Below are 15,848 nucleotides of genomic sequence, written 5' to 3'. Positions count from 1 at the left end.
ATAGCTGGGACAAACTGCTGATATTTTAAAAGTAACACAAATATCAAACAGAAAGAACTAGACTTAGGAACCAAACTCAGGTTTCTGTAGTGAACAGGGCAGAATCTTAACTTTGGGTCACCACCACTACTCCCTCAGTTTGGCCTTGGCTAGCAAAAGATGCAACCACTTATGTAAAAAATAAAAATAAAAAAGTTAAAAAAAATCATTTCTGCTAACTGGAATTTTTCAGCCACATGACATTTAGCCAATTCAGAAGCCTTGTTCCCCACAATTTGGAGCATTCTTTGGATTTGACCAAGTCAGGAAGAGATGGGAGAAAAGTGAAACAATAATAACAAAACCCCAAACATAAACAAACAAAAAGAGTTAAGCAAACAAACAAATGCACAATTCATATGATTACTGAGTGTTCTAATGGTAACGAGAAATTAAAAGCAGCTGGTGAGTAATCTTAAATTTTAGTCATTAAGGAAAAATTTTAAGACAAAACTCTAATTCAGCTACTTACCTGGAAATAAGTCTCAGGCTGGTGCTTGTTCTCTGCCATCTTAGAAGCTGGAAAAAACTTACACTCACCTTCCCTGTCAGAAGCAAGCTGAAACTCAAGAAAGGAGGTGCCTGCTCTCCATCATCATGGAAGCAGGAAAACTTGCCTTGTTGGAAATAAGAAAAACTTCAGAAAAGGAGTTGTATGGCAATCAACCTTAGATATCAACCAAATTTTGGGAGATCAGGGATTCTCTGCAGGGGAGAAGCTCCCTAACCTCAGCACATTATCCTATTGGTTTGGGCAATAAAGATAGCCCAGGTTGGTATCAAGCAATAATGAGATTTATCAAAGGTCAGGACCACCTTTGTAATCTCCTTCTTTTTTTTTTTTTTTGAGACGGAGTCTCACTGTCTCGCCTGGGCTGCAGTGCAGTGGCACGATCTTGGCTCACTGCAAGCTCCACTTCCCAGGTTCACACCATTCTCCTGCCTCAGCCTCCCAAGTAGCTGGGATTACAGGCACCCGCCACCATGCCCAGCTAATTTTTTGTATTCTTCGTAGAGACGGGGTTTCACCGTGTTAGCCAGGATGGTCTCGATCTCCTGACCTTGTGATCCATCCGTCTCAGCCTCCGAAAGTGCTGGGATTACAGGTGTGAACCACCGCGCCCAGCCCTCTGTCTTTTTTTTTTTTTTTAATCTTTATTGGTATAGTCTGTTTTGTCAGAAACTAGGAGTGCAACACCTGCTTTTTTCTATTTTCCATTTCCTTGAAGTATTTTTCTCCATTCCTTTATTTTGAGCCTATGTAGGGCACTGCATGTGAGATGGGTTTCTTGAAGATGGCATACTCCAATGGGTCTTGGTTCTTTATCCAGCTTGCCCCCTGTGTCTTTCAATTGGAGCATTTAGCCCATTTCCATTTAAGGTTAGTAATGGTATGTGTGGATTTGATCCTGTCGTCATGCTGTCAGCTGGCTTTTTTGCAGACTTATGTATGTGGTTGGTTTTTAGCATCACTTATCTGTGTACTTCAGTGTGTTTTTGTAGTGGCTGGTGGTGGTCTTTTCTTTCAATATTTAGTGCCTCCTTCAGGAGCTCTTGTAAGGTAGGTCTGGTGATAATGAGTTCCCTCAGCATTTGCTTGTCTGAAAAGGATCTTGCTTCTCCTTCACTTATGATGCTTAATTTTGCTGGACATGAAATTCTGGGTTGAAATTTCTTTTCTTTAAGATGTTGAATATCTTTTCTGGCTTGTACAGTTTCAGTTGAGAGGTCTGCTAAGTCTGATGGAATTCCCTTTGCAGGTGATGTTGCCTTTCTCCCTAGCTGCCTTTAACACTTTTTCTTTTATTTTGACCTCAGAGAATCTGATGATTATGTGTCTTGGGGATGATCTTCTCATGGCATATCTTACTGAGGTTCTCTGGATTTCCTGAAGTTGAATGTTGGCCTGTCTGGCTAGGTTGGGGACATTATCATGAATGATATTCTGAAATGTGTTTTCCAAGTTGGTTCCATTCTCCTCATCTCTTTCAGGTACATTAATCAGTCATAGATTTGGTCGTTTATATAATCCCATATTTCTCGGATGTTTTGTTCATTCCCTTTCATTCTTTTTTCCCCCATTCTTGTTTGCCTGTTTTATTTCAGAAAGCCAGTTTTCAAGCTCTGGGATTCTTTCCTCTTCTTGGTCTATTCTGTTGGATGGTCTTGCACATGAGATGGAGCTGGTCTGACCTCAGCCCTCCCTAGTCTGCTTGCCTCTCCCAGGACCCCAGCCTGGCCACACCTGCTTACAGGGCACTCTCAGGTGCCCACACATACTACAATAATTTTCATAATGCAATCACACACAATCACCATGTGACTGCATTATGAAAATTCTTCTAGTGTGATTTACAGCTCTGTCAGGTCAGTTATTTTCTTCTTTATACTCGCTATTTTGTCTGTTAGTTCCTGCAATGTTTTACAATGATTTTTAGCTTCCTTGTATTGGATTACAACATACTTCTTTCACTCAGGGAACTTTGTTCCTACCCATATCCTGAACTCTGCTTGTATCATTTCAGACATCTCAGCCTCAGCCCAGTTCTGAACACTTGCTGGAGAGTTGATGCAGTCATTTGGAGAAAAGAAAGCATGCTGAATTTTTGAGTTTTCAGTGTTCTTGCACAGAGTCTTTTTCTCATCTTTATGGGCTTATCCACCTTCAATCTTTGAGGTTGCTGAACTTTGGACAGGGTATTTTTCCTTTATTATATCTGATGACCTTGAGGATTTGATTGTGGTGTAAGGTGGATTCAGCCAACAGGTTTTGTTTTTGGAGGATTTTAAGGGGCCAACATGCAGCTCCCAATTCTTGGACTGTGTGCTTTAACTCTGGGGAACTTGTATTGGGCCACAACTTTGTTCTCTGGCTCCTCGAGGTTTGGAGTCCACTGCACTGAGGGGACCAAAGTGCGGCAGCTGTGGCAGAATGCTAGCAGATGCAAAAGTCCCTGCCTCCCTGTGGGCATTCACCTAGTGGTAGAGGAAAAACAGCTGGGGTGTGGGCCAGGGGGCCCCTGCTGACTGTGTGTGCTGTTGCACTGGAGGTAGTGCTGGTTTGGGGTGGGTGGCTGGCCAGTGAAGGTGCCTTCTCTGATCCCCCCCAAGCAACAGTGGTCACTCAGGGTATAAGAAGGTCCCTTTTCCTCTGCACAGCATTACCTCAAGGGTGAGATGCTAGCAGGGGTGGGGTTTTTGGTTCTGTGCCCACCATGGCTTCATCTTCAGTGGCAGTTGGTGTGGGTTGGGGTGTGTGCTGCATTCCCATATGCTGTTAGGGCAAGTACAACAAAACCCACCTGTGTAAACACACACAGCAAAGTGATGTAGGAAGTTTCCATATAAAGGGCTGCAGTATGGAGAGGTAATGTGCAGGCTGGTACATGGCTGTAGAGGTCACCTTGCTGCAGCTCTCCACTGATCAGCCACGGTCCGCTTGTACAGAAGCTATGGTGTGGGCACCCGAAAGTGCCCTCTAAGCAGGTGTGGCCTGGCTGGGGTCCTGGGAGAGGCAAGCAGACTAAGGGGTGCTGAGGTCAGACCAGCCCCATCTCATGTGCAAGACTGCCCAGCAGAGATCAGGTCTCAGAGGAGAACTCTCTCAAAAGTGAATCCTCAGCACAGCACAACTGCTCTACACAAACGCGGCCAGACTTCTTTTTTAAGCAAGTCCCCTTTTTTAGGAAGAGAACTCTTAGACCCGATCTGTGCTGGGCAATCTTGCACATGAGATGGGGCTGGTCTGACCTCAGCACTCCTTAAGTGCTGGGATAAAGTGTCTCATAAGAGCAAGTGGAGCCTAGAGACATAGATGTCCCTGCCCTCCGGGCTCCACATCAGCTGACTTGCGGCTCCACCACTTTCCTTGTCTCCTGGGGGCTCCACCCTAGAGAGGTGTAAGTTAGCAGTTACTTAATGTAATCACCCCAGGATGGAGGGTCTGTGCTGTGGGCCCAAGCCAGGGTTCCTTGTCTGGTGATGAGCAGTAAGGGGTGTGTTGTACCCATGGAAGATGGACTGACTTGTTCCTTGTGTCAACTGCAGCTTGTTGGAGGTGTCAATATGGCACTTAGGGTCTTTGCTCCCTTGATATTCTGAGGGTAGCAAGGGCAGTTCCACTGCAGAGGCAGTGGCAGAGAGGATTTCTGTTGCTCCTGGAAGCTCTGTCCAGGGAGTTGCTGAGTTGCTACTGGCTTGAAAGCTCAAGTGGGGGGCTGGCTGGAGACCCAGGCCAGGAAGACCTGCCCATCAAGGAGATATGGAAATGGGCACCCACATAACAGTCTGGCCACTTTTCTGTGGGGCTGCCGTGGTATGCTGGGGGTCCACTCCAGTCGCCAATTGCCTCGTATTTTCCAGTGGCTGAAGGTATCAGCAGTGAAGCCTGCGAAAAAGCAAAGACGATAGCCTGCCCTTTCCTCTGGGAGCTCTGTACCTCTGAGGTATGAACCTGTTGCCAATCTGAACACACCTGTTGGATGTGACTGGAAGCAAGTTGAGAAGTCTTGCCTAGTCAGGAGGAACAGGAATAGAGACTTGTTTAAAAAAGAAGTCTGGCCACGTTTTTGTAGAGTGGCTATGCTGTGCTGGGGGTTCACTTCAGCCCCTGGTCTCCTCAGACACTCTGAAACTCTAAGACTGAACTGGCTGAGTCATCCAAACAGCAAAGATGACAGTCTGGTCCTCCCCCTGGGAGCGCTGACTCAGGGAGGCCTGAAACCTCTGTCAGCCAGAGAACAGCAGTGAAGGTGGCTGGAGACCCTGGTTGAAAGGCTCCACCCAGTGATTAGAAATGTGGTTCGGGACTGGCTTAAACAAGAGTCTGGCCACGTTTTCGCAGGGTGGCTGTTCTGTGCTGAGGTACCACTTCCACCCCTGGTCAGCTTGGGCTCTCCAAAGCCCACAGGCCAGAAGGGTTAGTTGCCCAAACAACAAAGGTCATGGCCCACCCCTCTCTCTGGGAACTCTGTCCCAGGTAGGTTTCAAATCTCCATTGGCCAGGGAACACTGGTGGGTGTAGCTGGAGGCCTCAGGTGGGAGATCCTGTCCAGTGACGAGGAACAGGATCAGGGGCCTGCTTACAGAAGCATTCTGGCCATGATTTGGTAAAGCAGCTGTGCTATGCCACAGGATCTCTTCTGCCCCTGGTGAGTTTGTACTCTCCAAAGCCCACACGCTGGAATGACTAAGTTGCCCAAACAGGAAAGATGGTGGCCTGCCTCATCTTTTCTCTCAGAATTTATCCTGTGTGATGGAGCTTAATTTTTAGGTTGTTAATTTTACTGTGAGCATTAGAGTTGTTCAGAATCTCACTGTTATCTTTTAGGTGAGATATATGAGAATTCATTTTCTCCTGTAAATAAACCTGTTGATGTTTGTTCTCTGGAAAGAAGTCCCTTTCAGCTATCTGACTTTGATCACAATCATGTAGAGCAGTCGTCAGTCTACAATGACATGATTGAATTTCCATTTCCAGTGTTTCCTAGCTGTGTCTTACGTTCTCCAGTTCAGAACTGAGCATTCTCAGTTGTCAAAATCCTAAGCTGTCCACTGTACTTAAATACTGGTTTTCGTTAATGCTTCTTCATTCAATTGTATAGCCTTTAGAAGTTTATCACTCTTTTCTTTTACACTTTCAATTTCCTCCAAAATTTTATTTTCCCTTAGCTGGTTCTGATGTTTTGTTTCATCTAGTTCCAGTCTTAGCATGGCAATTTCTTCCCGCAACATGCCGTTTTCACGCAAGAGATCTTCTTCTTTCTTATGACTAAGAGAAAGCTAAGTAAACAAAGGGAACTTTTACTTAGCACTCAATAGAATGACATATCATGATTTCTTCTCAAATTAAAGAATGACATTTATATTTGTATAATGAAATAATTCCCACAGTGGATATTTAACTGGAAAAAAGTTGGACAAAACTTCAAATCTAAAAGAGTGTAAATTCCAAAAAGTTGAAATATTTATCTAAAGACCATGAAAAATAAATCACTAGAGGATTTTTAAGAATTTCAGAATTGGAAAAGCCTTTCTCTGAATTACAAAAAACCCAGAGGCATAAAATAGAAGATTAATACATTTGGCTACATTTTTAAAATTGGGTTTACACTCTGATATCTAACCTACAAACCACACCATCATAAGAGCCTTAGCTATGCATATATTAGGACAGAAGCAATTCCTCAAAGTTCTTTAAGTTCCTTTTTCTGAGGAATGTTTTATCAATATACTGCTTTTCTAATATTTTTACAGTCAGTTATAAGAATTACATTTATTCATAACTGTTAAATCTAAGCATTGTACCCTTCTACAATGTACACACCGGCATCTAAGCATTGCACTTCTATATACAACACTCAACTCATTTAAGATCACGATTCTTAAAAGGAGAGGTCAAAAAATATATGCAGCCAGGACCAGTGGCTCACACCTGTAATCCCAGCACTTCAGGAGGCTGAGGCAGGAGAATCGTGTGAACCTGGGAGGCAGAGGTTGCAGTGAACTGAGTTTGTGCCATTGCACTCCAGCGTGGGTGACAGTGCAAGACTCCATCTAGAATACACACACACACACACACACACACACACGTATATATGCAACGTGCAAGATTTTTGCCAGGTCTTCTGATGCTACTGCTAGTGATCCTCCACAAAATCAGTTGCTTCTGTGGTGTAAATATATAAATACAAAAGAAGCCTTTTATTTCAAAATACAAATGGTAAATAAGATATAACTTACAAGGCTTTTCTTAGAAATCATGAGATTATTTGCCATTGCAATAACTTTTCTTTCCTCTTCATAATGTTTGAAACATTATAGTAGTAAGTGTGAAATACAGGAAACATACTGAACTATTCATCTGGGAAGAAAATACTTATCAATAAATTATCACTAAATGTGTATCATGGCATGTCATTGTTTTCAAAGCTCTTTGCATTGAAATGAGAAACTACTCGGAGCAAACTGTTCCTCTCCTCAAAAGCAAGGATAATGACATCCACAATGTGGCCTCTGACCCAGCTGTACATTTCCTACTTTCCTATTAGTGAAAATAACAAACTGACTTCTCTATTAATATTTTAAAAAGAACTAATGTCCCAAAACTAGCAAATCTGTTGTTAGTAGCAAAACTTATTTTTGATATTGGAAAGATAATCAATTCTTATGAAAAATATCAAATGCTTTTCCTTTGGATTGAGGCCATTGTGAAGGTCACTACTCGACTGTTGCAGGCAAATGCAGTTGAATTAAGAACATGGCTTTATCCTATGTGTACATATATAGATATATGACCAAGGATATACAGGGTGTGTATGTGTATATATATGATTTAAAAATCCTTTATACCTTCCAAAATAAAGCTTTTTAAAAATATACACACATAAGAAAACATTTGATAATGACTAAAGAAAATACCTCAGAATTCATTTCCTTTTCAGCCACTTCTATCTGCTTTTGTTTATTAGTCAGAATCTCATCTTGTGATATTCCAGTGTTCTGTTCTTCAGAAAGTTGTTTCTGGGTACCATTTTGTTCGTCACTAGAAGAAATTTTAATTTTCATGAAATACTGGAGGTGTCCCTAAAATGATCTACAGGGCAAGATGGCACCATCAGATGTCATTCACACAATGTATATCTGCACATTAATCCAAGACAAGGCAAAGGGGTCTCACATCTGTTAACCCTGCTCTCCCAGTCATGTTGGCACCAGGGACTAGTTTTGTGGAAGATAATTTTTCCATGGACCTGAGGTGGGGGATGGTTCCAGGATGATTCAAGCACATTACATACATTGTGCACTTCATTTCTATTATTACTAATATATAATGAAATAATTATATAACTCACCATCATGTAGAATCAGTGGGAGCCCTCGGCTCATTTTCCTGCAACTAGATGGTCTCATCTAGGGGTGACAGGAGATGGTGACAGATCATAAAGCATTAGATTCTCATAAGGAGTGAACAACCTAGATCCCATGCATGAGCAGCTTGCAATAGGGTTCAAGTCATGCTCTTATGACAATCTAATGTCACCGCTGATCTGACATGAGGAGCAGCTCAGGTGGTAATGTGACAGAGAGTGGCTGTAAACAGATGAAGCTTCACTTGCTCACCTACCACTAACCTCTTGCTGTGTGGCCCAGGTCCTAACAGGCCAGGGACTGGTACTGGTCTGTGGCCTGGGGATTGGAAACCCCTGTGTTAGCCCAAACCTTTTATGTTTATTTTTTTGGAAACAGTTTCCACTTATATTCTTGATTCCTCTGTAATTTATAGACAACTTAGAAATTCCCTTTGGAACAAGACAGGGTCTAATATTGTGTTTTTAACATAGAACTTTGAATTAATTTTATCTGTGTATGAGAGAGAGATGTGAAATAAACTGATCATTAATCGCTTTCAATTTTACTTTTATTTCATGCATATTAAGAAGAAAACTGGGAAGCCCTAGGCAGAGCAATTGGGCAAGAGAAATAAAGGGCATCCAAATTGGAAAAGAGAAAGTCAAACTCTCTCTTCACCAATGATATGATCTTATGCCTAGAAAACCCTACAGACTCCTACAAAACACTCCTAGATTTGATAAATGAATTTAGTAAAGTCTCAGAGGTTACAAAATATACAAATACCAATGAACAGTACCACTATACACCAACTACAACCAAGCTGAGAGTCATATCAAGAATCCAATCCTTTTTACAATGGCTGCAAAATAGTAAAATACCTAGGAATATACTTAATGAAGGAGGTGAGTGATCTATCAAAGGATAACTGGAAAATGCCACTGAAGAAAATCACAGATGATACAAATAAATGAACATACATTCTATGTTCCTGGACTGAAAGCATTGATATTGTGAAAATGCCATAGTGCCCAAAGTAGTCTACAGAGTCAATACAGTTTCTACCAAAGTACCAATGTCATTCTTCACAGAGTTATTTTAAAAAGCTGTCATTCATGTAGAACCACAAAAGAGCCTGAATAGCAACAGACATACCAAGCAAAAGGAACAAACATGTTGGCATCACATTACCTGACTTCAAATGATACTCTAAGGCCACAGTAACAAACATCATGGTACTGGTATAAAAGTAGATACACAGATCAATGGAACAGAATAGACAACTCAGAAGAAAGGCCACTTACAACCAAATGATCTCTGAGAAAGGATACAAAAACATACACTGGAGAAAGTACACGTTATTCAACAAATGGTGCTGGGAAAAAAAGATAGTCACATATAGAAGAATGAAATTGGATCTCTATCTCTCACCATGTAAAAAAATTAATTCAAGATAATGGCCTAAACCTAAGACCTGAAGACATTAGCCTAGGCAAATAATTTATGATGAGGACCCTGAAAGCAAAAGCAACAAAAATAAAAATAAATAAATAAATAAATAAATAAAGACCTAATTAAACTAAAAAGCTTCAGCACAGCAAAAGAAATAATCATCAAAGTGAGCCAACAACCTACACAATGGGGAAAATATGGGCAAATTATGAATCTAACAAAGGATTAATGTCCATAACCTACCAGAAACTCAAACAAATCAGCAGGAAAAATACAAATAATTCCATTAAAAAGTGGGCACATGACATGAATAGACATTTCTCAAAAGAAGATGTACAAATGGTGAACAAGAATATAAAAACATGCTAAATATTACTAATCATCAGGGAAATGTACAATAAAACAACAGTGAGATATCACCTCACTTCAGCCAGAATGGTCACTACTAAAATAAAAAAAACAGCAGATGTTGGTGTGGATGTGGTGAAAAAAGAAGAGTTATACACTGCTGATGGGGATACAAATTAGTACAAATCTATGGAAAACATTCTGGAGAGTTCTGTTAAAGTAGATCTTACCATTCTATCCAGCATTCTCATTTCTGGATACCTACCCAAAATAAAAGAAATCATACTCTCAAAAAGACACCTATATACGTATGTTTACTGCAGCACAATTCACATATGCAAAGATATGTTATCAGCCAGTGTCCATCAACTGATGAGTGGAATAAAGAAAATTATATATATATATATATATATATATACACACACCTGAGACTGGGTAATTCATAAAGGAAACAGGCTTAATTGATTCACAGTTACACATGGCTGGGAAGGCCTCAGGAAACTTACAATCATGGCAAAAGGTAAAGGGGAAGCAGGCAACTTCTTCAAAAGGTGGCAGGAGAGAGAGAAGTGAAAGGGAAAGAGCCCATTATAGAATTATCTGCTCTTGTGAGAACTCACTATCAAGAGAACAGCATGGAGGAAACCAACCCCATGATCCAATACCTCCCAGCTGGTCTTTCTCTCAACACCTGGGAATTACAATTTGACATGAGATTTGGGTGGAAACACAAAGCCAAACTATTGGGGGGGGGTGTGTATCCTTACTTTTAAAATATCAAAATGTCATTATTTATATTTCAAAAGTAGCAATTTTTATTAGTAATGATTTTGTTTGAAAATAAAATGACCTTGTAAATTTTCTTCAATTTTAGCCTAGTATTTAGTCAAAATATAAAAAGCTGAATTTGCCAGCAGAAAACTGTAATTACTTTTAAATGAGGTAAAGATATATAAGAATATCACTGTTATTGTACTGAGAAGAAAGTGAACAAGAAAAGGAATTTAAAAAGAGGGTATCACTACCATATACATACATGAACTGACAAAGAGACTAAAATCTCCTACTGGAGATTATGTTAGGACTTGAGCAAAAGCTTCTAAAAATACCAAAAACAGAAAGAAAATAATTAATTTTAAGGAATAAATTATACAGAGAAATATGTATTTTTAAAAAAAAGAAAACAGATCTTCCTGAGGGCTATTATTAACCAATTCATCTTGACCAAAATTTTCAAATGAAGTCTACAATTCTGGAATATAAAATACTTTCATTTTGAACATAGTTAATTGAAGGCAACTTTTATACAGAAAATTTTTGGTTAAAGTTGACTCTAACTTAGGAAAGAAATGACTTGTACCAATGGTAACAACAAGCCACCCAAAAGCCAGTTTGAAATGTAGTCAATCAATCAATGACCACTGCTCTTGCTCACCAACCAATATCAATGTGAGCAGCTTGCTTCTGAAATACAGCCACGCAGCAGCACCTGCTCCATCAGAATAGACAGTGCCTGACCAGTATTCCTCTTACTATAGGAAGCAAAAAATTCCAACTCTGTATCTTTATTTCAAATACCAAAGGTTCATAATCCCTTGAAAAGAATTTGTAAGTCCATTAAATGTGCCACCCTAATTTTTTTTTAAATAAAATACTAGTGGCCAGGCGCAGTGGCTCATGCCTGTAATCCCAGCACTTTGAAAGGCCGAAGTGGGTGGATCACCTGAGGTACAGAGTTTGAGACCAGCCTGACCAACAGGGTGAAACCCCATCTCTATTAAAAATACAAATATTAGCCAGGCGTGGTGGCATGCCCCCGTAATCCCAGCTCCTTGGGAGGCTGAGGGAGGAGAAATGCATGAACCAGAAAGCGAAGGTTGCAGTGAACTGAGATCATACCACTGAACTCCAGCCTGGGGGATACAGCGAGACTCCATCTCAAAATAAAATAAAATACCAGTAAAGTTTGCAATTCCTCTGACTCAGTTTACCATAATTACAATTATGATTACTAGTAAAAGAATAAATAGTGAATAACCACAATATTGGGCTTTTCTCTCTAAATAAAAAAATAATATAAAGAATGTAGCTTATTATAAAGAGCCAAAACCATTTTTAAAATGCATGTAATTACCAGGTAAAACTGTTAGAATGAACCATGTCAAACATTTTTAAAGTGAGAATTAATCAAACAATATATCCAGGATAAACTCCATTCACTCATTTAATAAGTATTTATTAGGTAGCTTCATCCAATATGCTAGGCCTTTTTCTAGGCAGTGAGGATATGGTAGTGAAAAAATAAAAACCCTATTCATGAGAGTGAGAAAAACACACAATAACAACAGACAGATAAGGCAAAATATACAGTATGTTAGAGGAGAAAAACTAAAGTAGGAAAATGAAATGTTTATGTGTTTGGTGGGGAGGGTGGTGGGAAAGTTGGGGTGGTCAGAAAAGTCCCTGCTGAGAAAGGGGATTTTTTTTTCTAATACAAAAAACCTTTTATTTGTATATCAAAGACTCTAAGAAATGATGACATAAGGTTAACAGCGTTGATGTCAAGATACAAATGGGTTTGAAGTTAGAGATGTTAAATCACTTGGTTTCACTGAACCTTCCCTTCATTACGTTAGAGAGCATCCCTGGTAGGCACCCAATTGAACCTCAAGCATGACGCGTCTAGGTAGCACGCTGTTCTTCCTCAGAAAGTGGTTGTTCCTTAATGTCTTTCTTTTTACCCTTTTTCCTCTTCTTCTTAGAAAGGGGGTTTTAAATAAAGAACTGAAGGAATGGAAAGAGAAAGCTAGGAGGATAACTGGGGAAAAAGCACTCCAGACACAGGGAACTGCGAATCACAGAGGTGTGCCTGGCGTCTTTAAGAACTAGGGGTAGATAAGGGATGGCAAGAATTCAGTTTGGCTGAAGCAGAGCAAGGGAGATAATGAGGAGGAACTTTGACACATACTCTGAGTGAAATGGGAGATAATCAGAAGGGCTGGGGCAGAGGAATGACACAATTTGACTTATGTTTTAAATACATCCACTGAGTTAAGAATTGATGAAAAGGGAAGTTTTTAAAAAACAGGACTATCAATTCCCAGTCTATGACACTCATCTAGACTGCAGATGAGGGTGGCTCAGATGTACAAGTTATGACTGGCTTCTGGACATATTCTTCAGGTAGACCTGACAAGATTTACTGAGAGATTAGATGTGAGGTGTCAGAGAGAGAGAGAGATGAGTCAAGAATGACACCGAGATATTTGGCAGAGCAACTGGAAGAGTTGCCCTTAACCAAAAATAGGAAAGACTACATGAGGTGCAGATTTCAGGAAGGACATCAGTAGCCCAATTTTGGATCTGACAAGTGTGTGATACCCAATAACTAACCAAATAGAGACGTCAAGTAGGCAGGCTGATATAGAAATCTGGAATTAAGGAGAAAGATCTGAGCTGGAGACATACATTCAGAAATCACTAGCATATACACAGTAGAAAAAGTCATGAGGGGCTGGGTGCAGTGGCTTACACCTGTAATCCCAACAGTTTGTGAGATCAAGGCAGACAGATCCCCTGAGGTCAGGAGTTTGAGACCAGGGTGGCCAACATGGGGAAATGCTGTGTCTACTAAAAATACAAAAATCAGCTGGGCATGGTGGCATGCACCTGTAATGCCAGCTACTCAGGAGGCCGAAGCAGGAGAATCGCTTGAACCCAGGAGGCAGAGGTTGTAGTGAGCCGAGATCACACCACTGAACTCCAGCCTGGGAGACAGAGTGAAACTCTGTCTCCAAAAAAGAAAAAGAAAAAGTCACGAGAAAGAAGACTGAGGAGTGAGCCCTGGGAAACAACAACGTCCAAAAGGAGAAAGATGAGGAGGAGCAAGCAAAACAGACCATGATGAATGGACTAGAAAGGCAGGAGGAAAAGCCTGAGGGAGTGAGGTCCTGAAAGCCAAGTGAAGATGCCATTAGGGAGGAGATGCCCTCCATTGGCTCAAATATTGCTGACAGATTAAATAAAATGAGGTGGAAGAAAAGTGCCTAGATTTATTACAGAAAAAAATTAGTGATAATCTTGAGGAAAAACAATGTTGGAGGACTGCTGAAATTGAAGACTTACTGGCATGAGATCAAGAGTGAATGAAAAGAAAATTTGAGTTTGTGAGTGTAGACAGTTCTTTTAAGGACATCATACTTAGGAGTCATGGCTGAGAATGTTGTAATTTTCTTCCACAGTCATGGAAAAGTAATAGACAAATAGTTTCAAATTTTACATAACAGGTGTAGTTTTCAAATTTTATATAACAATTATATATTTTAAAGCTTATAAAAATTATACACATGTGGCATTAAAAATGCCAGACCAAGGTGTTAAATTCTTAAAACTATAGAACTAAAAGTTGCCTTGACCATTTCTAGATTACATAAGCTAATTATCATTTTGTTCATGCTTATACATAAAGACCAAGAAAAACTAAAAGCTTCAAGGAGAGTATTTCTTGCTTGATAAAAATCAGCCAATTCTAGGACAGTTGATACTCATCGAATATACAAAGTAATTGATCACCGTAAAATACTGAGTTCTATTAACAGGAATAAAGTGGCAGAAATGCAGAAAATAATCTTATTTTACAAATGAAATTTTTAAAATTATATGAAGTCACTGTGGAAAAATATGGTGAGGTGAATACTGAAATATATCCTTTTCTCAAAGGAAAGATAATGTCACACATGCAGGGCACTTTTACAAATAAGTGTTACTGCATTAGCAGCACCTTCCTTTTAGCACACGGGTCAGCAAATTAGCACCTGTGGGCCAAATCCAGCCCACTGCCTGTTTTTGTAAGTAAAGAATCTTGGAACACAGCCATGCTTATTCACTTTACAGTCCATAGAGTCAATTAGCTGGGTGTGATGTTGCACACTTGGGGTCCCAGCTAATAGAGAGGCTGAGGTGGGAGGATCACTAGAGCCCAGAAAGTCAAGGCTGCAGTGAGCTGTGATCACAAAATTGCACTCCAGCCTGGGCAACAGAGACCCTGTCTCAAAAATATATATATATATATAGTCCACAAAGCCTAAAATATTTACTAACTGGCTCTTTGCAGAAAAAGCTGGCCAGCTCCTGGTTTAGCAGATGAAAGATACTTTGATATATTTTAATAAAAGTTTTACTCAATATACTCAAATGTTTATATTAAATATAGATCCCCATGTACAATCCCTTGGCAATATTCAGATTGAAGGTCCAATATTTTGGCACTCAGGCACTGACAACAAAAATTTAATAACTAGCAATCTCGTTGCTAACAAGGTACAGTGTCAATGTAGCATGTAGCTTCCATTTGCAACACAGCAGATATTACAAGAATTCTAACAAAATTATCTTAAGATATGTTACCAAGCTAAATGCTTTAAATACATTTTAATTGTGAAATAATCAGTATACTCTAGATCTAACCTCATTTGTAAAAAATGTTTGCATAGTGTATTATTTTCTGGGTATGAAAATTGAGCTATTTCCTATCGGTAAGGATTTACTTTTGATAATGATAAATTCCTATTGATAAGGATCCATCTTTTTGATATAATAATGCTGTAAGAAATGTCCTTATACATAAGTACATATGTGACAAATCTATACAAATATCCTTAACATACCTATATATGCTTACTATGTTATATATGTGTGTGTGCAAATATGCTACTAAATTAATGTTCAAAATATATTTACCAACAGTGTATGAAATGTCTTTTTCAATGAGACCATTTCCTTTGCAGCAACACACATGGAGCTGGAGGCCATTATCCTAAGCAAACTAATGCAGGAACAGAAAATCAAATGCCACATATTCTTACTCATTTGTGGGAACTAAACAATGAAAACTTATGGACACAAAGAGGAGAATAACAGACACCAGGGTCTACTTGAGGGTGGAGTGTGGCAGGAGGGAGATGACCAAAAAACTACCTCTCGAGTATTTTGCTTATTATGTGGCTGATGAAATAATCTGTAGTCCAAACCTCCATCACACAGTTTACCTATATAATAAACCTGCACATGAACTTCTGAAGCTAAAATAAAAGTTCATTAAAAAGAAAAGAAAATGCCTTTTCCCTCACATTTGCCAATACTGGTTATTTTTCAAATAA

General features: G+C 39.6%; 1 protein-coding gene across 6 annotated transcripts in view; it reads right to left on the bottom strand.

Annotated features, from left to right (window-relative positions):
- Nucleotides 1–883: 883 nt before the first annotated feature.
- The window catches only part of POTEC (POTE ankyrin domain family member C), a 39,791-nt gene continuing 24,826 nt past the window's right edge, over nt 884–15,848 (bottom strand). Inside the window, exons 10-12 of one of the 6 annotated variants that reach the window (XM_063597157.1) lie at nt 7,459–7,582; nt 3,878–5,820; nt 884–2,274 (exon numbers count right to left, since the gene is read on the bottom strand). In XM_063597157.1, the coding sequence (XP_063453227.1) occupies nt 5,599–5,820; nt 7,459–7,582 (346 nt within the window). In that variant the 3' untranslated portion in view covers nt 884–2,274; nt 3,878–5,598. Of the gene's footprint in view, nt 2,275–3,877; nt 5,821–6,520; nt 7,583–15,848 lie in introns of all 6 variants that reach the window. The other 5 variants (XM_063597158.1, XM_063597159.1, XM_063597160.1 and 2 more) reach the window with 5 other exon arrangements.

The sequence above is a fragment of the Pan paniscus genome, chromosome 17 (genome assembly GCF_029289425.2).
Source record: "Pan paniscus chromosome 17, NHGRI_mPanPan1-v2.0_pri, whole genome shotgun sequence".
Classification (NCBI taxonomy): Eukaryota; Metazoa; Chordata; class Mammalia; order Primates; family Hominidae; genus Pan; species Pan paniscus.
Note: the sequence above shows the minus strand (reverse complement) of the source record. Positions and strands in the feature narration are given on the sequence as shown.